At 40.7% G+C, this 27,024-nt stretch overlaps 1 protein-coding gene across 3 annotated transcripts in view; it reads right to left on the bottom strand.

Annotated features, from left to right (window-relative positions):
* The window catches only part of LOC149019218 (piezo-type mechanosensitive ion channel homolog), a 113,373-nt gene that overhangs the window by 12,714 nt on the left and 73,635 nt on the right, over window positions 1-27,024 (bottom strand). For all 3 annotated transcript variants that reach the window (XM_089153253.1, XM_089153252.1, XM_089153254.1), the window contains 2 exons: window positions 19,757-20,152; window positions 14,978-15,136 (listed from right to left, as the gene is read on the bottom strand). In XM_089153253.1, coding sequence (XP_089009379.1) covers window positions 14,978-15,136; window positions 19,757-20,152 — 555 coding nt within the window. The remainder of the gene's footprint in view (window positions 1-14,977; window positions 15,137-19,756; window positions 20,153-27,024) is intronic.

Genomic DNA, 27,024 nt, shown 5'->3' on the forward strand with positions numbered 1-27,024 from the left:
TCAAGAAGGTAGATCTCCAAGGTGCTTGAGGGCTTCTAGTACTTGGTTAGAGACGTTTAAACTATGTGAAAAGGAGGCCTTGAGCCAAGAAAGTTACCCACCTTGTAGTAACTCCAATTGGAAGCTTTGTTGTCAAGAACACCGGCTGGGGAGAAAATGATGCAGCCATCAACAATCAAGGGAGGGATGAGATGTAAATGTATACATTCCTTGCGGGTTGGCAATGGGGGAAAAGAGAGAGGTAAAAGGGGGAGAAGCGGAAGGAGGCACCTCAAATTTTGAGCCCCAAAACAGACCCTGAAAGGTGCACTGATTGGCTAGCTGAATCATAAGGGGCAAAAGTGGTATTTTGCCACCCCCTTTGGAGTCCAAAAGGGTCCATTTGAGTTCAAAATAATTTGAAGATCCAATCTCTACATATTGTTTTTTGGTTGGACAAGTGGTGAGAATCCTAGTTAGTGAAGGGACCTCCCTAGTTGTAGGGGTGCAAGTTTGGCCCTGGCGGCCCTGACCCGCCCTAAGCCCGCCCTGAGCTCGAATAGGGCTTGGGCTAAAGATTTTGGCCCTAAGGGCGGGTTAGGGCCAAAATATTCTGGCCCTAAACTAGGGCCAAGGGCGGGCCTGGGATTACTCTCTGGCCCGCCCAGCCCATCCCGGCCCGTCCCTGATTTTTGGCCCTGACCCAGGCCCTGATTTTGGCCCTGATCTTGGCCCTGACCCAGGCCCTGATCCTAGCCCTGATTTTGGCCCTGATCCTGGCCCTAATTTTGGCTCTGATTCTGGCCCTGATCCTGGCCTTGATCTTGGCTCTGATTCTGGTCCTGATCTTGGCCCGATCCCTGGCCCTGATTTTGGCCTTGATATTAGCCCTGATCTTGACCTTGATCCTGGCCCTGATTTGAGTCTAAAGACTCTAGACCCTCCACCCACATGGAGAGGAATTAATTGTAATACATATGGGTGGATACTTGACACGTGTCAAATTTTAGAAACATGATCATGTTTTGTAGAAAATTAATAAAAATAAATTATAACCTCATTACCAATGTAATAACTAATAAGCATCTATTTGATTTTGGCCTTGATCCTGACCATAATTTTGGCTCTAATCTTAATATTAATTTGACGATGATCATGTACTACAGTACTAGATTTTTACCCTAATCTTCATACTAACATTGATATGAGTCTTGATTTTGACATTTAGTCACTTTGATCATATTAGACTATAAATTCACTTTTTATATTATTTTTAAGGTAATTTTTATTTTTCCAACAAAGTCATTTTTAGTTCAATAAAATATTGATTTTGATTTTTGACTAAGGCGAGATAATATATTATAAATAATAAAAACTATTACATAAAGAATTAATATCTCACAAATCTATACCCCAACTTCTCATCATGAATATCTAACAAATCTACTGTGATATTTCAAAAAAATTATTAAAAACATATAGCTATGTTTGTAACTAAAACATCATTTTCTTTAACTATGAAAAAAATACATTTTTTTTTTGGTTGAATACTAAATTATCGTCGATTTACTTGTTAATAAGGTTTTGAATATGAATTTTTTTGTATTGAATAAAGATATCAATTTATTGAACAGTTGTGAATGAAAACATACCTACCTACGGCTTAAGTTCTTGACTTTGAAGATAAAATTTCATTTATCAGATTCCTTTTGAATTATGAATCTCTGGTGTTTCTAAGTTTACAAAAAGAATTTGTGTGACATTCTCTATAATTGACTTGACTTTCAAATATGCCTAAATTTAATTACAATTCTTCTCTCTACTTATTCTATTTCATGAATAATTTTAACTCTTTCTGGGGGGGGGGGGGGGGGGGGGGGGGGGGGGGGGGGGGGGGGGGGGGGGGGGGGGGGGGGGGGGGGGGGGGGGGGGGGGGGGGGGGGGGGGGGGGGGGGGGGGGGGGGGGGGGGGGGGGGGGGGGGGGAGAGAGAGAGGGAGAGAGAGAGAGAGAGAGAGAGAGAGAGAGAGAGAGAGAGAGAGAGAGAGAGAGAGAGAGAGAGAGAGAGAGAGAGAGAGAGAGAGAGAGAGAGAGAGAGAGAGAGAGAGAGAGAGAGAGAAAACTTGGGGGAAAGACAAATTGAAAATTTGGAATGAAGTTTGACCATTGTCTTAGAAGTTAGAAATTAATTGAGAATTGAGATAAATCTTTTTCTTTTTTCCTTCGAGCTTACATATAATAACCATAATTTTCATCGAATAGCAAATTAAAAAACCCTAGAGATTTGGATTTCTCTATTTCTCTAAAATCTAAATGGGTATAAATAGTTAAATACATATTAAAAATAAGTTTTGGATTATTTGTTGACATCTTTACTATTTTATTTTCCAGAACTGAGTTTGGAATTTAAGAATTTAATTACTTTAATATGTATTTTAATTACTACCTGTCTTACATTTGATATTTACGACCAAAGAAATGGTCAATTAAAGCTAGGGACAAGGCCAATTAGGGCCTGGGCCAATCAGGGCCAGGGATAGGGCCAATCAGGGCCGGGGACGGGGCCAATCGGGGCGGGACAGGGCCAATTAGGGCCAATTAGGGCCAATCCCGGGCCCGGCCCAACTCACCGCCCGGCCCAATTAGGGCCAATTAGGGCGGGAATGGGCTTGGCTTAGCCCTGTAGGGCTTAGGGCCAGGGACAATAATCATTGGCCCTGAACTAGGGCCAGGGCGGGAATGGGCTCAAATAATACCATATAGGGCTGGGCTTGGGATTGCAAAAGCCCGGCCCAGCCCGGCCCAGTTGCAGCCCTACCTAGTTGTACTCCCCTCTCTACAAGAAGTCTAGATCTAATTTTTGTTTTGAGTTTAAAGTCCTTGGTTAACAAGCTATTAAAGAATCCTTGTCTAAGTAGGAGTCCTAGTTGGAGTCCAATTTTCAAGTAGGATTCCTTTTGCAAGTTGGTTTCTTATTTGCACGTTGTATTTGTTTTAGGAACTCTTACTTAAGAATCCAAACTAGTTTAGAAAGTAAGTCTAGGGGATTCTAATCCAAATTGGATTCCCTAAGTTGAGTCCAAGTAGGCTTTCTAAGTTGAGTTCAAGTTGGATTTCTTTTCTTTTTTGAGTCCTAGTTTTATTTTCCTTCAATGTAAGGTAATAAATAGAGCCATTCCCCAATGTAACAAGTCAGTTTATAATTAATTGAATGAAAGCAGAATTGAAGGAAGACTTTGGAAGTCATGGGCTCCAAGGAGGAAGCCCTCGGCCTTAGTGTTTGTAATTTCCTGCAAGTTTCTGCAAATTCCAGATTTTCTTTCTTCTTCATTCACCTGCAGCAGCCATTGAAGAACCTCTAACCAGTGGTCTTCCTAAACAATTTTTTCAAGCCTCTTCTCAGGCATCAAGTAAGAAAAATCCCGAACCCATCCCATGTTCCTTTTCCAACCCCCCCAACCTCCCTTTCCCCCTTGCGGCACCACAGCAGATCTCCTTTTGCCCTAAACTGCAGAACCTTAGTTCTCCCTCTAAATGCCATTTCCTCTTGGACGTAGCTCCAACCCACCCTAACTATCCTTAAGCACCAGCCCCATACCTGGATTCTAAGCCCTAGAATCACCCTCCCCTAGCCTCCATCAAAACCCTAACCCTAGGATTGAATCTGAACTCGCAAAACAGCAAATACAACTTCAGTTTCAGTCCAATTTCCTCATCATAAACCCCTGGCTGGACCTTAGTCCCTTTCCTCTCAACTCTCAACCCTGGCCATCCTCCTTAAAGTCCAAGACACATTAAGAGACCTAATTTTAAAACCCTAGCTTGGAATCAAATCTGAAACTGATATTCCACAGAATCAGATCCAGTTTTCTAATTTCCAAGCCCGAACACTGCTGGCCGAAACCTATGCCCTACCCCAGTCAACCCTAAATCATCCTTAAACCCTAGAAACACTCAAACATAAACCCTAGACCTAAAACTGCAGGGTGCATTTGACCCTTGACAGCTCCTGCCCATTGAGAACTGACTAAGATCAGACCTGAGTAATTGAGAATTTAACCCAAATAGTACTGCTGGTTCTATTTGAGGGGATCCTGAAGACTGGCCTAGACTTGGGTTACATAAGGAAAGCTGGCTGGAGGGGGAGGGTGCCAGAGGCAGTGGGGGGTGGGTCAGACATCACATCCCCTCTGCCGGTGCCCTTTCAGCTCATGCCCACACAGAAATAACTGTGCCCTCTCAGGATTAGCAGATAATACAACATAAAAGAAAATAAATCCAAGTAGATCCCCTGGGTACTCAAAGTTTACAATCAACTTCTTTTGTCGAATAACAGTGGAACGTGCCTCAGATGAGAAAGATGATCACCCTTGCTCTTGTAAATAAAAATGCTGTCCAAATAGATGACCAGAAACCTCCTCTTGAAGCTTGAAAGGCCATTGCACTTTAGTTATCACTCTCAGAAATGAAATAGGTACATTCATAAGGTCAAATGGCATTACTAGCTAGCCACTTATAAAAAACTGTCCTTTCTCTTGAAGGTGATTTTCATTCATCTGGGTTGCATCTGGATTTGACATTCACTTCTCAAGTCTACCTTGGAAAAAATCTCTGAGCTAACATACGGTTGAGAGAATTGTCCAGTCTGGGAATTTTGGAAGAATATTTCTGGCTATTTCTGTTCCTTTGCTCAACTGTTTACGTGTATCAACTATCAACTACCATCTTTCTTGGGAGTTACATACAGTATTCAAGTAAATGCATGGTGGGAGATTTCGCAAGATCTCGCCAAGATCTCGCCAACTCTGGTCCAACCACCTGCTTTAGGGGGTTTTAAAACCCTCCATCTCGCCCAAGAGAGGCATATCTCGCCTCTTTCTCGTTGCAACTCTCAAAACTTGCTGAAAACTTGATTTTTGGCCGGAATTTTTTGGGGATTTAACTTCTAAACATCCTTAACACATCTACAACATTAGATTATCATCATTCAAGCATATTTCAACTAGATCTTCAACAAAGGTAAGATTTTCCCCAAATTTGAATTTTTTCATATAGAATGTTCTACAATGGGTGTGTTGAGTCTAGTATAAATATATGGTGATCTACTAGCTTTGATCTACACTTTCATGGAAACAAATTTAATGATCTGCTATTAATTTATTTTTTGAATTTTGGTATTTAAAAAAATATTATCTAAAAACTAAAATAAAAAAATATAAAAAAATACTTATGATATGAATGTGATTATCACTTATGTTAAACTACATTGAGAGGACTACAATCCCATGTATTCATATTTTGATTATCATGCTTGCTGTATTTATTTTTATTTTTTTAAATAATGAAATATAATAATTATGAAAATTAATATATTTTATTTAAAAAATTATAACTATAGGGGCATTAAATTGATGAGCCATACGATGAAATTATGGAAGAGAATAATTGAAACCCGTTTGAGACACTTAACTACAATTATTGAGAACCAATTTGGGTTTATGCGGGGAAGATCTACAACGGAGGCTATTTACTTAATTTGGAGACTTATGGAAAGGTATAGAGAATGTAGGAAAGATCTTCATATGGTATTTATTGACCTAGAAAAAGCTTATGATAGAGTCCCTAGAGCGTTAATTTGGCAAGTACTAGAGAAAAGAAGTGTTGCAAGTAAATATATAGATATAGTTAAGGATATGTATGATGGTTTGGTGACTAGTGTTAGAACAGTGGGGGGACAGTAATGAATTTCCGATAACAGTTGGGCTACATCAAGGGTCAACTTTAAGCCCATATCTATTTGCATTGGTAATGGATGAATTAACCAAAGACATTCAAGATGAGGTCCCTTGGTGTATGCTTTTTGCGGATGATATTGTGTTGATTGATGAGACCCAAGTGGGGATTAATATCAAATTAGAATCATGGAGAGTAGCTTTGGAATCAAAAGGCTTTAAACTTAGTAGATCGAAGATAGAATATTTAGGTTGTAACTTTAGTCATGATCGGGCAGATGATGAGGTGGTGATACTTGACGATAAAGAGATTCCTCAGAGTGATTGTTTTAGGTACCTAGGTTCAATCATAAGTAAAAGAGGTGATTTAGAAGATGAGGTTTCCCAAAGAATTAAAATAAAGTGGATGAAGTGGAGAGGTGCGTCCGGGGTCTTATGTGATCGGCGTATTCCATTAAAGCTTAAAGGAAAATTTTATAGGACCGTTGTTCGACCAGCTATGATGTACGGTGCAGAGTGTTGGGCTGTTAAAAAGAATCATATAGATAAACTCAGTGTAGCAGAAATGAGGATGCTAAGATGGATGAGTGGCAAAACTAGGATGGATAAGATAAAAAACGATCATATTAGAGTTGGTCTGGGAGTTGCTCCCATAAGTGATAAACTTAGAGAAAGTCGTTTGAGGTGGCACGGCCACGTTCAATGGAGACCTATAAATGCTCCTGTACGGAGAAGTGATATAATCCATATTGAAGGAACTAGAAGAGCTAGGGGTAGACCTAAGATAACCTTAGGAGAAGTGGTGAGAAAGGATATGCATAACTTAGGCCTTGTATCTAGCATGACCTCTAATAGAAATGATTGGAGGTCAAGAATCCATGTAGCTGACCCCATTTAGTTGGGACAAGACTTATTGTTGTTGTTGTTGTTGTTGTTGTTGTTATAAAAAATTATCTTTTTTTTTTTTTTTTTTTTTTTTTTTTTCTTTCTTTCAAATGATGTTCATATTATGTAGTTTATTTTAAAAATACAAACATGTCTGTTCGAGCATTGTATATATGTTATCTTAGAACAAAGTGGGTGTTTTGTTGTTTTATAAATTGTTTTTACATGTTTTTATTTATCAAAAATTATTATTTAGGAACATTCATGTATGCATTTAAGTGTTGTAGACTTGTATCTTAAATGGCAACTAGTGGGAGTGGTGGCACTGGCAGTGGGACCCAGGACAATTCTTGGCAACATGGGGATCCACTGACTGTCGACAATAAAAAATCCTGATGTAAGTATTGCCTCAAGACCTTGAATTATGGTAGTTCAACTAGACTAAAGCAACATTTGGCTGGTGGCTACAAAGATGTTGCCAAGTGTCCCAAGGTTCTTTATGAAGTGCAAAAAGCAACTGCAACAACTTTAAAGGGAGGGAAACAAAAGATGGAGATGGCACAGAAGCAAAGGGAATTTGAGATACAGTGCTGTGTAGACCTTTTGTTGATGTTGATGAGGAGTCAGACAATGATGAGGAGAGGAGGAGGGTTATGAGTATTGAGTCACAAGCCAAGTGGAGACAGATTAAGGCTGCAATGGAAGCTAGCAGATAGTCCTTACATTTGAGAATGTGAGGCAATATGAACAGACAAAAGGAGCAGGTGGTTTGGGGTCAAGGGCATCTATGTTACCTAGACATAGTTTTTATGGAAGTGATAGGATTGAAAGGAGGAGGATGACTACACATTATGATCCCACATTTGACCAAGACCCCTCCCTCTTTAAGCATCAAGGCACCTATCAAAGAAGCATTCCATATATGTTTAATGAAGGTAGAGAAGGCAGTAAGGAGGAGGAAGCTAGGTTGGCGATCAACAAATTCATGCTCCACAACAACATTGCAGCCAATGTAGCCAAAACAACATACTATTAGGGATGATCAATGCAGTTGCTAGGGCAGGTGTTGGGGTTAAAGGCCTCATAGCTTGTGAAGTAATGAATAAATATTTACTAAAGGTGAAGTGGGAGGTGGAGGAATACATTGGTTCATTGAAGGAAAGATGGACAACATATGGTGTTACTGTGATGACTGATGGATGGACTAGTCCTATTAGACAGTCCATCATTAATTTTATGCTGAGCTACAATGGAAAAAACATATTTTCTTATGTTAGTGGGTGCCTTAGACAAAGTCAAAGATGTTGACTACCTTTACAAGCTTTTTAGGAGGTGATCCTCAAGGTAGGGCCAAGCAATGTTGTCCAAATTGTCACAAATAAAGGTGCTAACTTCAAAAAAGCTAGTGAAATGTTGATGGAGAAGAAGAGTAGCAGGATCCACCTCTTTTGGACACCATGTGTAGCACACTCAATTGATCTTATATTGAAGGACTTGGGGAAGAGAAAGTCAATCAATGCTATGGTAAATAGGGCTAGAAGGGTTAGTAATTTTATTTATAACCATGGTTATGTGCTGAAGATGATGAGGAACCACTGTAAGGGTAATCTAGTAAGACCTGAATTGACTAGATTCGCGACCAACTATATAGCTTTGAAAAGCTTCCATAAGAAAGTGGTGGGTCTACGACACATGTTTGCAAGTGAAGAGTGGTTTAATTGGCGAGGATCTAGCCATCCTGATGCAGTAGTAGTCCAACAAACCATTCTTGATGATTCCTTTTGGAGGTAGCTGAATAGGATAGTGGGCATTTTAAAGCCTATTGTGTTTGTTTTAAGGATAGTGGATTTGGAGAAGAAGCCCACAATGCCCCACATATATGCTGCCCTCTAGCAAATGAAAGAGTTGGTTAGAGCTACTGCCCCTGGCTCCTTCAAATCCTACGAGAGGATCGTCGATGATAGATGGGAGACGCACTTGATGCATCCTTTACACTTGGCTGGTGAGTCACTTTTAAGTCTTTAAGTTTTTGTTATATACTTCAATTTACATTGTTAATTTGTTATAAGTTATAACTTATAATTTATAAACAAGTAAATAACCAAATCACTAACCAAAATTTTTTTTCCACAATACAAGCTTAATACCTCAACCCAAAGTACCATTACAAGAATGATCTAGGGCTTAATGTAAGGTTGATGCATGTGGTGCAAAACGTGGTGGAGAAGCTTGTGCCAAATCCCATCATGTAAGGGACAATTAATGGAGAGGTGAGAACTTATTCAATTGTTTCTTCAACTTCTTGCATTAGTGCGTATACAGTAGTAAAAGTACAATAATTGAACAATTGGTGTATAGATCAGGGAGTTCAGGATGCCTCTGGGAGTTTTGGAAAGCCTTCTGCAATTGCAACTAGGCAAAAAAAAAAAAAAAAAAAAAAAAAAAATCCTTGTAAGTAGTCCATTACTATAAGTCTATAACTCTATAAGTGATAATCTATAAGTTATATAAGTATTAAGATTTACTTGCCTAATGCATTCTTATATTTGGTAATGCAGCTGACTAATGGGTGTTATATGGAACTAGTTCGCCAAATCTTAGGGACAACAATTGAAGTACTCTTACAAACTTGCTCATCCTTTGGTTGCGAGAGGAACTGGAGCACCTTCTCGCTCATCCATAGTAAGGTACCGAACAGATTGGGGGAGTAAGAGGCTCGAGGATGTAGTGTATGTGCATTACAACATGAGATTGAGAGTAAGGCACATATAAGATGATATGGATGACATTGTTCGTTTCTCCCATGAGAGGGTTGGTGGGCGCCCGCCCAATCCTACTGCTGTCGAAGATTTCAACTCCTGTCTCGATGACTCTTGTATCACTGATCTAAGATGGTCAGGTCACTCTCTCTCCTGGCATAACTGTCGTATTGGTGAGGACAGGATTGCATCGAAGCTTGATCGTTTTCTTGTTAATCACCATTAGCTATCCTATTTCCCGAATTCCCATGCTTCTTTCTCCCCTCCTTGCCTGTCGGATCACTCCCCTTGTTTAGTCCATATCTTCCCTCTCTCCTCCTTCGGCCCTAAGCCTTTCAAGTTCTTTGATATGTGGACCTCCAACTCTTCTTTCTTGCCCACTGTTAAGGATGCTTGGGAGAAACCTGTTCACTGTCATTCCCTTCCCCTTATCAGTTTTGCCCGCCGGCTTAGGAACACAAAGGAAGCTCTCCGTAGTTGGAACCATTCCACCTTTGGAAATATCTCCTCCAGGGTCTCTGACTGCCGTTCAAATCTCTTGCGAACTCAAACTTTTCTCCAAAACGACCCTCTTAACCCCATGCTCGCGGAAAATGAGAGGAATCTCTCTTCTGAGCTTTCTTCCCTAGTCTCTTTAGAAGAGAGTTTCCTTCGCCAAAAAGCCAGAATCAAATGGCTCCAGCTTGGGGACTCCAATTCCGCTTTCTTTCACCGCTCCCTTAAAGAGCGTTCAAATTTTAACTCCTTTCCTGCTCTCCTATCTAGCAACGGAGTGTGGATCTTCGACCCTCCGGGGATCAAAGCCGAGGTTGTCTCCTATTTCTCAAATCTTCTCTCTCCGCCTCGTTCTTCTCTCCCGCCGCGTCCCCCTCTCCCCCCGGGCCTGATTAATAAATTTGTCAGCCCTCAATCTTGCCCCTCTCTCTTTTCTATCCCTTCCCATGATGAGATCATTCATGCCATTCGATCTCAAAAATCCAATCGTGCTCCCGGCCCTGACGGGTTTAGTATGGGTTTTTATTCAAATGCCTGGAGCATTATTGAGGATGATCTCATCAAAGTAGTCCGCAGTTTCTTCCTTAATCCCTCTCAGCTCTCTTCCATCAACCAAACTTTCCTTTGCCTCATCCCCAAAAAGGCTGGGGCCTCTTCTCTTACTGATTTTCGCCCTATCTCCCTTTGTAATCTCCTTTACAAGTTCATCTCCAAAATCCTTGCGATCCGGCTAAAAAAGGTTATGCCTAACTTGGTTAGTGCAAACCAATCTGCTTTCATTTTGGGCCGTAGTATTACGGATAATATTCTCCTTTGTGCAGAGATTGTCAGGGGGTTCGACAGAGTGTCCCACTCCCCGGCTGCTCTCCTCAAAGTGGATCTCCACAAAGCTTTCGACTCTATTTGCTGGGATTTTATTAGTGATGTTCTCTTTTCCATGAGATTCCCTCCCTCCTTCATCCATTGGATCGAAATTTGTATCTCCTCCCCTTACTTTTCAGTCATTACTAATGGTTCGCCGGCGGGCTTCTTTCCCTCTAGTGTAGGCATTCGGCAAGGTTGCCCTCTCTCTCCCTACCTTTTTTCCCTGGCTTTGGAGGTCCTATCCCATCTCCTTCAAGCCAAGACTGATCAACTCCTAATCTCCCCCATTCCTAAGTGTAAAGCCATCAATCTCACCCATCTCGCCTTTGCTGATGATCTCATGATTTTCTCTAGAGCCGACCTCAACTCCATCTCCTCCATCACTTCTACCCTTTCTTTCTTTGAGTCTATCTCTGGCCTTAGGGTCAATCTAGACAAATCTACTCTTTTCCTCTCTGGAGTTTCTGAGCCTCTTCGCTCCAATCTCCTAAATCTTTCGGGGTTCAAGCCTGGATCCTTCCCTGTGACCTATCTCGGGCTCCCTCTCATTCCGGGTAGGCTCTCTCGCCATCATTGTTCCCCTATGTTAGATCACATCCGTAAGTGTCTCCAGCTTTGGAAAAGCCGTTTCCTCTCCTTCGCAGGTAGGGTAGAACTCATTCGATCGGTACTCCAATCTTCATACCTGTATTGGTGTGGCATCTTCCCGATACCTAAAGCAATCTCGTCTGCCATGGAATCTCTCTTCTGTGCTTTCCTCTGGAAAGGTCAGGATTCTTCTCGATTCCTGCGCCCCATAAGTTGGTCCAATGTTTGTCGGCCCAAATCTGAGGGGGGTCTTGGAATTCGTCGAATCCAAGAAGTTAATTCCGCTGCCTTACTCAAGCTCATCTGGAAAATTGTCACCAAAAATGACTCTATCTGGGTCAAATGGGTCCACTCTTACCTTCTCAAATCTAACTCCTTTTGGACTGTCTCCATCCCTCCTAATCCCTTTTGGACTTGGAGGAAGCTTCTCCTTCTTCGGCCCCGCGCTCTAACTGTTATTACCACCCACATCTCTTCTGGTTCCTCTACTTCTTTCTGGCAGGATCCATGGCATCCGATGGGCATTCTCCTCTCGCTCTTTCCTCCCCGCACTGTATATGAGTCTCGAATCCCCAAATCTACCCTTCTCGCGGAATTCATCTCTAGTGGCACTTGGGTCCCTTCCCCGCATCATAGCCTCACACTTGTCTGGAATTCTCTCCCCCCTATTTACCCTCATCTTCATGATACTATAATTTGGACCCCCTCCATCACCAAAACATTCACCATGTCCTCTGCTTGGAACCTAGTTCGCTCCCCCACCCCTTCCCCTCCATGGCCCGCCCTGGTTTGGTTTAAAGACCATATTCCCCGTCACTCTCTCACCCTTTGGAGAGCCCTAAATCTAGCCCTGCCAACCCAATCTTTCCTTATTTCCCGGCATATCCCTGTCAACCCAAAATGTATCCTTTGCTGGAATGGTACGGAGGACATCGAGCATCTATTTTTTACTTGCCCTTTATCTAGTGCCCTTTGGAGGAAAGCCCTTAGTTACATTTGGCCCCGCTCCCGTCGCTCCTTTGGGTTTGCCTGTGACTGGTCTTGGATTTTGAGCAAGTTCCCTGGCTCCTCTATCTGTGATCGGATTGGTAAGCTGGTGTTTGGTGCTACTGTTCATCATCTCTGGTGGGAACGTAATCTCAGGCGCTGGAATTCCAAATCCCGCTCCATTGACGCTATATGGAATGCTATATATTTCGATGTTTCTTCTAGGATCTCTCTCTCTCCCTCCCCTCGGTAGTTGACTCCCCAAGGAACAGGCTCATTGTTGTTACCTGGGGTCTTAACTCCCAATTCTCCCCCTCTTCTTGATGTGAGCTCCTGGCTCCCTTGTATTTGTTTTCTTATTCCTTGGTTCCTTTAATTGATTAATTATTCATCCAAAAAAAAAGATGATATGGATGACGGAAATCGGGAACCGACTAAGTTGACTGATATATTCCATGAGCCCCCCGTAGAGGATGAGGAAGACGATGTTATACATCAATGGGTTAGGGATCGATGTGGTCCAGTGCTGGATGGGCCATGAGTGCAGCCGGATCCTACCATTGCTACTGCCATGGGCCCAGATTCTGTGGCTGACCACATGTCTTCTGATGTGGGTCAGGTTATTGTAGTAGCATCAGCAAGACCAAGTGTACCATTTGTGGAGCCACCTGGTCGACTTGAAACAAATTCGGTGATGTCTAGTAGTGGGAGTTCAGATGATGCCGATGATACCATCCCTCCAAGTCAGCCATCGAGTCATGGAAGTAGCCAGGCTGGTGGTGTTGCTGGTGGAAGTCAGGGTCAACAAAGGGAGTCACCTCCACTAGGTCCGAGTCATCTGACACATGCGAGCCATAGTTCCCTTATCTCTCGGACTTATACTAGGAGTAGGAAGAGTAGATCAAACCAAGGGCAAACAAATGATGATGCGAGCATGCAGGATCTTGAATTGAACATGGGAAGCATGAGCCTAGATCATGGTCACAATGGTTCACAACAGCAGAGTTTGGCCAGTTGGCAGTCATACGGGGATCATAGCACTGGGTCAAATTACACTAGGTATTCTTCGTATGGAGATCATGCTATTCCTCAAGACCCTACACCTGCAGAGTACACATATGGGAGTGAAGGTAGGCTATTGACTAACTAGTTAGAAACCCCTACCCATATATTCAACAACAACATGAACAACAAGAGTAGTAATGACGCTTTCACCCATCCACGACTGACGGTTACCCCAGAGTGCTATTCCTCCAATATTCTGACATGAAAACAGATCGGTCTCACATAGACCGATATGTGACATACTATAGTGATGAGTTGACTTGGGAGTCATATGTGGCCACCATTCAGAATCAGTTGATGCAAAATGCTGAGTGATACTCTTGCTATCTTGTAGTCTTGTTACTCTTGTACTCTTGTGAACTTAGGGATTATGATTTATGACTTACTAAAAGTCTAAAATTTCTTATGGTTGTAGAATTTTGAACCCATTCAAGTTCTTTGATAGTTTGATGTGTAATGTATTTGATATTTGATAGTTGAAAACTTGAATTACTTGATATCTCTCCATTACATGTTGTCTAACCTTGCATTTCAAAAAAAAACATTTCAATTTACACATCGGGTTGACTTAGAAGACGTACTTAGGTTTATTTTTTCACGAATCCAAGGCCACTAGTGTGTTCAAAGGTCTTAAATAGGCTAAATACCAAGTTTCAGCCCAACCGGGGCCCTAAAACCCGTCGAGATGGGCCAACGAGTTTACACCAGAAAATTTGTATATCTCGATCGAGATCTCGCCATGTCGGTCAAGAACTCGATTTTTTTAAATGGATTCATATTTTTTAGCCATATAGTGATAAGATAGAATGAAATTTTGGCAAACACCAAAACTTCAACTGGAGTAATGCTTGTTTTGTAATCCCTCCAATGTTTTTTTTTTTTTAAAGGTAGCTTGTTACTATGGGGTGGGAACTAAATTACTAATATACGCCGCCGAGTGGGTGCAAACCCAGGACCTCCCCTTAGGAGGGCGGGTCTTTAACCGCTTGACTAACCCATCATTGGCAATCCCTCTAATGTTTCATTTCAGCAGGTCGGAAACTAGCAGAATTTGCATAGATATAGAATCAAAAAAGGGCATACTTGGTGCACAAGACTCCCACCCCTTGGGGGTTGGGGATGGGTTGTCAATTCATAACGCATGCAGCCTTATCCCTGTTTACTAGGGAGGCTGTTTCCTGACACCTGACAAAAACCTGCGAGTGCTAGGACGCAATGGAGCAATCTTACCATTGCACTGAGGCCTGCTTTTTGAGGACATAAAAATTTAGAACTATGATAAAAGTTAAATACAACTGACAGCTTAACAGGAACAAACAGAATAAACATTTTCATAAATAATTCGTAAATAGTAGCCACTTGAATCACAAAGCTCATGATCCACCATGAATTAATTACACAAACTAACAATAAAAGATCTTCACATTTTAGAACATTTGACTTGGGGTCAATGGAAAAAGGTGCATTATCAACATTTTTGTCCTCTCACATTCTGTATAGTTCATACATTAAGTCAAAATATTTTTTTCTGTTCCTGAACAGAAACTTATATCAAGAATATCCGTGGTTCATATACTAAGAACTGAATGAGAAAATTCAGAACATTTAGGCCGTAAGCTACTTACCAGCATAGGTGCCCAGATAACACAAATTAATATGAAGAAGAGACAAATCCCACTGCAGAATTTGGTCATTGCTGTTTGCTTCTGTCCTTGCTGATGTTTAGCTCTATTCAAATTTGCATCACATTTGACAAGATACAAGCTTGAATGAATATCTTCTAACTAAAAACAAGCAGACATCAGGTTTTGCAATAAATTAGCAAATCACTGAAAGAACTGCTTCAATACAATAAGGAAAAAAATCAATTAAACCAAGAATTCATTTAAAAGTCCTTAAAACATAATTGTCCAAGTTGTTAATGTGTGAAGTTTGTAGTTAACTAGAGTGAAGTATGACTTCAACCACTCTGTGAACATGAATCCCTACCGGACTTGGTTCTTCAGAAATTCATCGAGGACAAATATTGTTTGTGAAGATTTTTGGAAGTGTGACTTGTGTCTGCAAGAAAGCAGCAACCGTTGTTTATAATTGTTGTAAGGCAGCAGTAATATTAGTTATTTCTTTAGGGGTAGAATTGTCTTTTTATCTTCTTTCACTATTCTCTTTGTAATATTCCCACAATGGGAAGATCAGTTCTATTTTATTTATTTTCCAATATAACAAAGGACCTGCTATGTCTCTTTGACATAAGTCAAGATTTCTTCAAATCATATAATATGGTATCAGAGCCATCTCTAATTTGAGAAACCGTAGAAAAATTGTTTGAGAACCACAACAATTTCCACCTCACTCCATCACCACCACATCTCTACACCTCTCTCTACCCTTGTGCAAAACTCTCACCTCTTAGACCCTTCGCCTCCACCTCCTACGATGGCTTAAGACCATCCCCCCCTCATGTAACCTTTTGCCACCTTGTTTTCTTCTTTTTCTCTTATCGTAGCCCGAGTACCACCATTAACTACCTTCTCCACCATTGCTGATAGGTCCTAGAGTATCACACCACCTCTGCAACTCATCTAGGACTATCGCCTTCCACCACCAAGCCTTCCTAGCCCATGAGATAGCCCTAGAGGTGTCAGACCACCCCAGTATCCTTCTAGGGCCATTGCCCATCACCACCAACAAGCCTAGAACCCAACAATAGTCTCTAGGGCCATCGCCGACCTTTAGAGGGTCTCTAAAAGGTTTCGCCTCCCTCTTTTACCCCCTTCTAATACTGTTGCCTCTACTATAGTTCCCCCTTCCGATTCATAGTCTTCCACAAGTATTTTCAATTTTCATAGTGTCACTTCGACTTATTCCACTTGGATAATCGACACAAAGGCAACCAACCATATGACTGGTTCGTCTTATTTGTTTCATACTTATTTTTTTGAACCAAAAGATTGATGTTTTCTCATGTTTCCAAGTTTCCCATATGATGGTTAGTACATAGTTTGGGGCAGTAAAAATTCTGCATATAGAGAATGGGATTGAGCATTTGGGAGGGGGGCATTTCCCTCTTACCTTGCTAACTATGGTATTATACACTAAGCAGTTGTGATGAAACCTCTCCTCAAAATTGGTTGCCGAATGCAGAATAGACACCTTCTTGAGGTGGCACATTCTTTGATGTTCACTATGAATGTGCCTCCTTGGTTTTGGGGGGCTGTGGTCGTTACTGTAGCCTATCCAATCAACTAAACGCCATCCCGTGTTTTGCAACAGCGCTATCTCCTTGAGGTTCTTTAAGGGACATCTTTTATTGTATCACCTATGGTGTTAGGCTGTATTGCCCTTTTTTCATGAAATCACCATGTTCATGGTAAGTTGGATCCACATGGGTTACAGTGTATTTTCTTAGGTTATCATGCTACCCAAAAGGTATATAGTGTTATCATCCTACTTCTTGTCATTTATTTGTCTTTATTGTTGTTGTGTTCCAGAACTAGTTCCTTTCTTTCCCCCTACACCTCTCTTCATGGGGAGAGTCTTAGTGAAGATGTGTTGGTTGTGTTTCTTTTAGATATTTCTCTTGAGATTCCTACTGATGATCCTCCTTTGGAAGATGGAGTGATCAGACAGGAACAACTAGTGGATGATAACCGGGGGGAGCGGAGATGTTTGAAAACTTATTAAAAGTGATCGCATGGCCTCCTCACCCCCTTTGACCCCTCCGGCATCCCCCTTGACCCCTTCAATGATCTCCTGAACCCTGTCCACACCCCTGACCCACCCCCTGCAATCTCTCCCTCTAAACCCTAGAATTTCTTCTTTACTTCCTCCACCTCTAACCCCTTTACCAATGACAGCAACCTTTCTTTCATCCCTATTGCTCCCTCCTCAGTTACCCCTACCGCTCATTGCCCTGCTTTTGCAACCAAGGAGAGTATCCTTCTATGGCAATCGGCCATTGTTGGACAATTTCTTGGTCCTCCCCCCTATTGGTACCGTCAAAACTTCTATATCCAAGCAATGGAAAGGTATTGAATCTTTAGACTTTTTTGTTCTAGACTCTGGGTTCTTTCTCTTATATTTTCACTCCTTTGCCAGCAAAACCCATGCACTTGAAGGTTTCACTTGGTCCATCGGTAAATCCCCTACATTCCTCCGGCCATAGTCCCCATCAATGCCCCTCCACGGGGTCGACTTCAATACCTGGTCTCCCTCTAGATTTCTGGAATATTGAATGCCTCAGCCGCATCAGATCTGCCATTGGAAGACCCCTCCGCTCTGACCATAAAACTCTGAACTTCAAACGGCTCTCGTATGCCCACATTTATGTTGAAGTATCTGCTGCTCATCCTCTCTCGTCCTCCATCTCCATCGTCAATGATAATGGGATTGGGCTCAACTATAGTCAAGTTATCGTCTGCGACTAGATACCATCTAGATGCAACTCTTGTCATCGATTTGGCCATGAGACTACCTCATGTTCTTCTGCTATCCTGAATGCCCCTTCGACATCAGTTGCCAAAGAATTCATGGTGATTCCTAAAAGTCTCATCATTGATAACTTAGAAAAAATTTCGATCGATGTCTTGAATCTTGCTGCCGCTGCTGCTCAAGAATCCTTATTCCCTACTATAACTAGTGACAATACCTTTGCATCCCATTCGCTGGAAAATATAGACAATCTGGTGGTCTCCATCTTCCTTCCCTCCGATCAAAATGCGCTTTAATACCAATTATTAAGAACCCTCAAATACAAATACAACAACAACAACAAGCCTTTTCCCAACTAAATGGGGTTGGCTACATTGATTCTTGCCCCCCAATCAGTTTTATTTGAGGCCATGCTAGATATAAGGCCTAAGCTATGCATATTTTTTCTCACCACTTCTCTTAAGGTTATCTTAGGTCTTCCCCTAGCTCTCTTAGATCCCTCAATTTGGATTATATCACTTCTCCGTAGAGGGGCATTCAAAAGCCTCCATTGAATGTGGCCATGCCACCTCAAACGACTTTCTCATAACTTATAACCTATGGGAGCAACTTCCAAACCAGCTCTAATATGATCATTCCTTATCTTATCCTTTCTAGTTTTGCCATTCATCCATCTTAGCATCCTCATTTCTGTTTCTGCTACACTAAGTTTATCTACATGATTCTTTTAACAGCCCAACACTCTATACTGTACATCATAGCTGGTCGAATAATGGTCCTATAGAATTTTCCTTTAAGCTTTAATGGAATACATCGATCACACAAGACCCTGGATGCACCTCTCCACTTCATCCACCCTATTTTGATTCTTTGGAAAACATCATCCTCTATATCACCTCTTTTATTTATGATTGAACCAAGGTATCTAAACCAATCAATCTGAGGAATCTCCTTATCATCAAGTTTCACCACCTCATTGTCTGCCTAATCATGACTAAAGTAACAAACTAGATTTTCTGATTTTGTTCTATTTAGTTTAAAGCTCTTGATTACAAAGCTGCTCTCCATGATTCTAACTTGGTATGAATCCGTACTTGACTCTCATCTATCAACACAATATCATCAACAGAAAGCATACACCAAGGAACCTCGTCTTGAATGTCTTTGGTTAATTCATCCATTATAAGTGCAAATAGATATGGGATTAAAGTTGATCATTGATGTAGCCCAACTGTAATTGGGAATTCGTTACTTTGTCCCCCCACTGTTCTTACACTTGTCATTGAGCCATCATACATATCATTAACTATGGCCACGTGTTTACTTGCCAAATAAGATAATCTGGTTTTAATGGTGGTGCCAGTCCCCCTCCAACATTTAACGTTTCCAGTCAACCCCTACACAAATTGGTGACAGCCATAGGCTGCCCTGACCACTCGCATATACATACAATGCCCTCTCCTTTCAATTTTCCCTCATTTATAACCCCCTGAGGACACTACTCCTCTTATGATCCTGGGTCCCTAACAAAAGTCTTTTTGTAGATAAAAACTGTTGGGAATCTTATCTTTCAAGAAGAGTCCCAAGACATAAGAACTCTTACTTAGCTTAAACTGGGCTTCCTAACAGACTGAAAATCTTCAAAAAAGTTCAAAATAAATTCTGAAAAGTAAACCAGCAACTAAATTTGGGCTGAAGTGACCAACCCCCATAAAGTTCAGTCAGCCCTAGGTGCGCCCTTAGGAGTGGCCATGGGGCCCATTCCAAGGGTTTCAGCCAGGGGTGGGTCAACCTTGTTCACATCAAGATCTCTTGACCAAAGAGCATTGGATCAGGTTATCCTGTCCAACAAAGCTATCATGCAATCTTCGACTAATATTAACAAAAAGCATAGTAACAGCAGTATAAAATACGAAAATTTCGTCTAGTTACATAAAGATCAATGTATAAAAAGATATTAGAATTTAAGTTACCTTCAACCAGTCATACATTGTCAAAGATGTGGTTGTGCATGACCAGTCAAGTACACACCGCAACTCATATAAGAAAGGCAGTGCACGGTAAAGTCGAAAGCCAAGGTAATAAACCTGTGAAACCTTGCTTGTCAAGAACTGCCGATATAAAGTGCTTTTATGAGGGATTCCATAACGGATTTGTATGGCCTGCAGTGCCAGAGAAACTGCTTTTGTGATATAGATAGCACGAAGGGCTAGTCCTCCAGCATGAAGACTTGAAGACTCCACATACCAAGCATACTCTGTGACTGAGTATGTAAAGAGGAAGAAGTTGAAAAGATAGAAGAGAACTTTTCCAGTGGCAAATGAACACAGGTAAATAATACGATCAATCACTGTCAAGAAAAATATAATCTGCAAAAATAAAACCATTTTATACCATTAGTGAACCTATTTTAGTAGAAGCAGCTTGTCTAACCGAAATTAATTATGCAGAGAGTCAACTCACACAAATGATAACTTCAGCCAGTCAAGACAAACTATGCAATAGACATGTTACAAAATGTTCACGAACATAGAAGATTTACATGATATTCATGGTAAATAAATGGTGCAACTACTCAGGATAAGTTCAGAGAATCAAACCCTTCTTAACTTAGCCAAGGAAACTGTTGGTTGAGTCTTATAAGTAGTTCAATTCTGTTAGAGTTTTAGTTTGTGTAGTTTTCTTTTTCTTATTACCCAAGTAAGGGTATAGACGTAATAGTCCTTTCCCACTTTTATTATAAATAGAGGGCTTAAGATCACACTGATCAATTAAGCCATTCTACCACAATCATTTTTCTCAACATGGCATCAGAGCCAAAACTCGATTAGAGAAAAAAAAGGAAAGAAAAGCAAGAAAGGAATGATCGTCTCTCACTCTTGATTCTGTACCTAGGTCTGCTACTGCTGCAACTACACGATCACTGCCCTTCACCTCTTCGCCTACCAGCAACCATCGATTCTCTTTTTTTCCTTTTTTTTGGAACCGCAAGACTCCATTGCTTCTTCTTTCGGAATTGCAAGAGTCCATCATTGTCTTTTTCCCATTTCCATCAACTTCCAGCAGCAGGACCTTGTTTCTTCTTTTAGAATCGTAAGAATCAATCTCTGCCTTCCAGCAGCAGTTTCTTCTTTTGGAATCGCAAGAGCAGAAGGACCTTTTTTGTTTGTTCTTTTTTTGGAATCGTAGGAATCAATCGCTGCGTTCTAGTAGCAGAATCCCCATGGGCAGAACACCTCAATCCTGGTAGAACCATGTCTTGGTTTTTCCCTTTCTAACCTATGGTTCTATTAGCCCAAAAAGAAAGATAGAAAAAGAAAAAAATTATACTAATGTTTCAAGGGTCTCTTTTCGGAATTTGAATATTCTCAGGGACTTATTTTTGTGACTTTGCATATTTTAAGGATCTATTTGTAAATTTGCATATTCTCAGGGACATATTTGTAATTCTACATATTTTCAGGGGCTTATTTGTATTTTGCATCTCTAGGGACCTGTTTGTGATTTCACATATCCTTAGGGGTCTATTTGTGATTTTCCATAACTTCAGCAGAAAAATAAAAAAGAAAATAAAAGAAATGGTGTTACTTACCCTAAGCGCCTTTTAAGTCCTATAACTCCCTAGATTTGGTTGTTTTAGTTGTTTTGAAAGGGTGAAGATTGCAGAATTGCAAACAATTTTTTTGGCATGGCAACCACCAATGGTACTACTGTCTCCATTGGCTCCGAACATTACCCCACTCTTCATCCTCTATCGGTAAGATTTGATAGAACAAATTATTTGACTTGGTCTCGATCTGCCTACCTGACTATTGTCCAAAGAGAACTTATTGGACACCTTATGGGCACCATTATCAAACCTCCAACCATTGGTGTTTTACAGGATAAATGGATCTCGAGTGACTCTCTTATTATGTCATTCCTTTTGAATTTCATGCCTCCCAATATTGCTCGTGGATACCTATTACTTGATATTGCAGCCCCAATCTGGAAGGCTACTACAGAAATATATGGACAGTTGGGGAATGATGCGCAGGTGTTATTGAGCTACGGAAGAAGCTTCATGAGATTACCCAAAAGGATTTGACTGTGGCCCAATATTATGCAGAGTTGCAATCTCTTTGGCAGGAGTTGGATCACTATAGGGATTATCAACCCACTAATCCGGATGATGTGACCACTTATAGGAAGCATGTTGATAAGATTCGAGTATATGACTTTTTGGCGGGTTTAAATGTGGAGTATGATCAGATTATAGTGCAAGTACTGAGTTGTTCTCCCTTTCCTACACTAGAATAGTCCTATGCCCTTGTTCAGTTTGAGGAAAGCCATCAATTAGCCATGCTACATACTCCTATTGTGGAGAAATCAGCCTTACAGTCTGTTAGCAGTTAGCACTAACTCTAATTCGACCAAGGAGATTGTCAAGTATGAGCACTAACACAAAACATATCATAACAAGGCCAATTGTTGGAAGCTCCAAGGGAAGCCTACTGATTTTGAGTAGAAAAGGGCACAAAGAAGAGGAAAACCGAAGGCTAATCTTTCTAAAATGGTTTCCACAACATCCTCTGCAGACGTTGGTTTTTCATAGGAGGAGTTTGCTACTCTGCGACATATTCTGCAGTCTTTTACTGCCGGTACAGCCCCTACTACTGCTTCCTCCACTACCTATACCAATTCCTACCTTGCAACTTCAGGTAAAACTTTTACCGGCTTCCACGTTTCTTCAATTTCTGCTCCTTAGATCATTGATACAAAAGCCACAGATCATATAACAGGTTCATCCTCCTTTTTCTTACATTATTCAACTTCGGAAAAGAAAGTTCGAATTGCTTGATGGCTCCTATTCTTCCATTGCTAGAAAAGGGACCATTCAACATTCTTACACATGATTTGAATTCTAAAGTGACATTTTTCCCATCTTACTGTGTCTTCCAGGTTTCTGTAACGAGGAAGGTGATTGGACGTGGTAAACTAGACAATGGACTTTATCTGCTAGAGCCGATTAAAGGATTTACTTATACTTTAACTACATCTTCTAAACAAGTCCATTCGGTCATATCATACCTTCATCAGTGGCACCGTTGGCTAGGTCACCCCCCCTCAGGAACTCTTAAGAAAGTATTTCTTGATTTAGTTTCTTCTTGTAACAAGGATGATTTATTTGTGAAGCCTGCATTTTTGCGAAGCAAACTCGTTCTTATTTACCTTCTCTTCATAATAGAAAATCTATTTCTTTTGTGCTAATTCATATTGATGTGTGGGGTCCTTACCGACGTGTATCTATGATTGGCCATAGGTACTTTGTTACTTTTATTGATTGTCATTCTCTTTCTACATAGATTTATCTTTTAAAACAAAAACATGAGGTTTTTTGATGCTTTCGTGATTTTCATAATATGATTAAAATTCAATTCAACGCCACTGTGAAGATCCTTCGCAGTGATAATGGCACCCGAGTATATTGATGATGAATTTCACAGATATCTCTTTGACTTTGGCATAATACACCAGACTAGTTGCGTTGATACTGTTGTCTAAACTGGGGTTGCCGAAAGGAAGAATCGGCATCATTTAGAGATAACTCGTTCAATTATGATTTCTATAAATGTTCCTGACCAATACTAGAGTGATGCCATACTCACTACTTCTTACCTTATAAATAGGATGCCCAATAGGATACTTGGTTTTAAATGTCCTAATGAGATTCTCCAGGGAGCCTCTTCTTTTGTTCTTCCCCCAAAAGTTTTTGGTTGTGTGTTATGCCAGAATCACAACCCACTAGAGTAAGTTGGCTCCCCGCAACCTACGCTGTACATTTCTAGGGTATTTTGCTACTCTGAAAGGGTACAAATGTTATCATCCTCCTTCCAAAAAGAATATTGTGTCTATGGATGTAATTTTTAATGAGTCTCGCCCTTACTATACACCTCTCCAGGGGGAGAGTCCAAGAGGAGAGGTGTTCTTTCCAACTTTAGACCTTCCTATCTGTTGTAATGTGAGGAATTGCTCATCTAAAAGTATATTATTTACAAGACCCCAATAGGGTATTTATAGTTACAACCTAGTTAAGTCCTATACTAAGTAGGAAAAGGAAATATAGAAATAAAACTCTAGACATATGAGGAAACATAATCCTATTCTAATTAGGAAACCTCAGTCTATGTTTTCAACACTCCCCCTTAAGTTTGATCATATATATTTATCATGCCTAACTTGCTCATAATGTAATTGAATATCTTCATGCTCAAGCTCTTTGTGAGCACATCAGCCCGTTGCTCGTTTGAAGTACCAAAGGTGATATGGATTAGCCCAGCCTCAAGCTTCTCTTTGATGAAATGTCTGTCAATCTCCACATGCTTAGTCCTATCATGATGTACTGGGTTATGAGCTATGCTAATTGCTGACTTACTATCTGAGTATAACTATATAGGAACCTCCAAATCTGTCCCAACCTCTTGAAGCAGCCCTTTAAGCAATAGTACCTCACAAATGCCTTGAGCAATCGCTTTAAACTAGGCCTCGGCACTGGACCGCGCAACTTATGCCTGTTTCTTGCTTCTCCAAGTCACAAAGTTACCTCCCCCATATACACAATACCCAGAGGTAGACCTCTTATCATCTGGACATCCTGCCCAATCTACATCTGTATATGCCTCAATCTTCAAATGTCCATGAGCTAAAATTAAAATTCATTTTCCTGGAGTAGTCTTCAAGTATCTCAAGATCCGATATACTGCATCCAAATATGAGAAATAGGGATCATGCATATACTGGATAACAAGACTAATTGCAAATGTGATGTCAGGTCCAGTGTGAGATAGATAGATCAACTTTCCCACTAATTTTTGATACCTTATCTTGTCAACTAGTTCTCCTTCCTTTGCCTTCAAGTGTAGGTTAGGTTTAATAGGAGTCTCAGCAAGCTTACATTCTAGCATTCCAATTTCCTCAAGAATATCCAATGTATACTTCCTCTGGGATAGAGAGATACACCACTAGTAGAATATGCCAACTTTAAACCTAGGAAATATCTTAGTTTTCTCATATCTTTGATTTCAAATTCAGTTCCCAAAAAAGTCTTTAATGCTGAAATCTCATCCTCACTACTACCTATGATCACAATATCATCCACATATACTAAAAGTATAGTAGTGTGGCAACCATCTCTTTTAATAAACAAAGTGTGGTCTGCATTGCTCTGCTTATAGCCATTAGATATTATTGCCTTATGGAACCTTCCAAACCACGCTCTTGGAGATTGCTTCAGCCCATATAAAACCCTCTTTAACTTGCACACTTTCCTATAAGTCTCTGTAGTAGAATATCCGGGTGGTATATCCATATATACCTCTTTTTGGAGTTCTCCATGCAAAAATGCATTCTTCACATCTAATTGTTGTAAACTCCACCCATTATTAATTGCACATGAAATAATAGTACGAACTGTGTTCATCTTGGCAACAGGGGCAAATGTCTCCTGGGAGTCAACGCCATAAGTCTGAATGAAACCTTTGGCCACCAATCTTGCCTTATACCTTTCAACAGTCCCATCTACCTTGTACTTGATCACAAACACCCATTTGCACCCAACAGTCTACTTTCCTATGGGCAAAGTCACAAAGTCCCACGTTTTGTTTTTTTTCCAGAGCTTGCATTTCCTCATCCATAGCTTCTTTCCAGTTTGAGTGAGATAATGCCTCCTGCCAAGTGTTAGGAATAGAAGTAGAGAACAAAGAGGAAATAAAACTTTGAAATTCTGGAGATAGAGACCGATATGAAACATAATTGGAAATAGGATGTTTGGTGCAAGTTCAAGGCTGCTTTCTTAATGCAATTGGTAAGTCTAAAGTAGGATTAGAAGAAGGGTCAAAGACAGACTCACCTGGAGGAACGGATTGTTCAGGGCCAGGAACCAAAGCTTTTGACTGGCTTGGTTCAGAAGGGGTCACTTGTTGCTTTTTTTTATAGGTCTTCAGAGGTCTAGTCTCCCTCTGTATATCATCCACCAGCTGCTGTTCTGTCCGGTCATTCCATCTTCCAAAGGAGGATCATCTGTAGGAATCTCAGGAGAAATATTGAAAGGAGATATCAACATTGGAACCTCTTCACTAAAACTCTCCCCTTGAAGAGGTGTAGGGGAAAAAAAAGGGAATTTGTTCCTGGAACAAAACATCCATAGAGACGAAAAAACGACGAGAACTAGGATGATAACACTTATACCCCTTCTGTGTAGGAGGATAACCCAAGAAAATGCACTTTAACCCACGAGGATCTAACTTTCCATGAACATGGTGGTTCCGGACAAAAGCAACACATCCAAAAACATTAGGTGAGACTGTAAAGACTGCTGTACCTAAAAGAACCTTAAGGGGACAGCGTTGGTCTAAAACACGGGAAGGCATTCGGTTAATTAGATATGTCGCAGTAAGAACGGCTTCACCCCAAAATCGAAGAGGCACATGCATAGAAAACATGAGGGAACGTGCTACCTCAAGTAGATGTCTATTCTTGCGTTTGGCAACCCCATTTTGAGGTGGAATGTCGACGCAACTAGTTTGGTGTATGATGCCATGGTTTGCTAAGTAGGAAGGGAATGCACCACCCAAGTACTCAGTTCTGTTATTTGTACGAAGAATTTTGACTGTTGCCCCAAACTGAGTCCTAATCATATTATGAAAATTTTGAAAGCACGAGAAAACGTCACTTTTTTAAGTAAACCCATGTGGTCCTAGTACAACAGTCAATAAAGGTAACAAACCATCTATGACCAGATACAGACACGGTCCGAGAAGGTCCCCACAAATCAGAGTGAATGACTGAAAAAGGAATTTTACTACGATTATCTGAAATAGGGTAAACATGCCTGGTCTGTTTGGCCAAAATACATGCCTCACAATAAAAATCATTTAAATTGCACCTTTTAATTAGATCATGAATAATTTGGACAAAATAGGTAAAGGAACATGGCCAAGACGACTATGCCACTGTAATAAGGTAAAAAGTGCAGGGGAGGTGGAACTAGAGACCGTAGAAAGAGCTGATGGGGACCCATCCATTAAGTAGAACCCCCCTTTCTGTTTACCACTGCCAATTGTAAGCCCTGTTTCTAGGTCCTAAAACACACAATGAGAAGGAAAGAAAGTTATTTTGCAGTTCATATCACGAGTAAGGCTACTAATAGATAAAAGATTAGCCGAAAACTTAGGAACATGCATAACATTAGATAAGGTAAGAG

The sequence above is a fragment of the Hakea prostrata genome, chromosome 4 (genome assembly GCF_041222555.1).
Source record: "Hakea prostrata isolate BN-2017 chromosome 4, UWA_Hpros_2, whole genome shotgun sequence".
NCBI lineage: Eukaryota > Viridiplantae > Streptophyta > Magnoliopsida > Proteales > Proteaceae > Hakea > Hakea prostrata.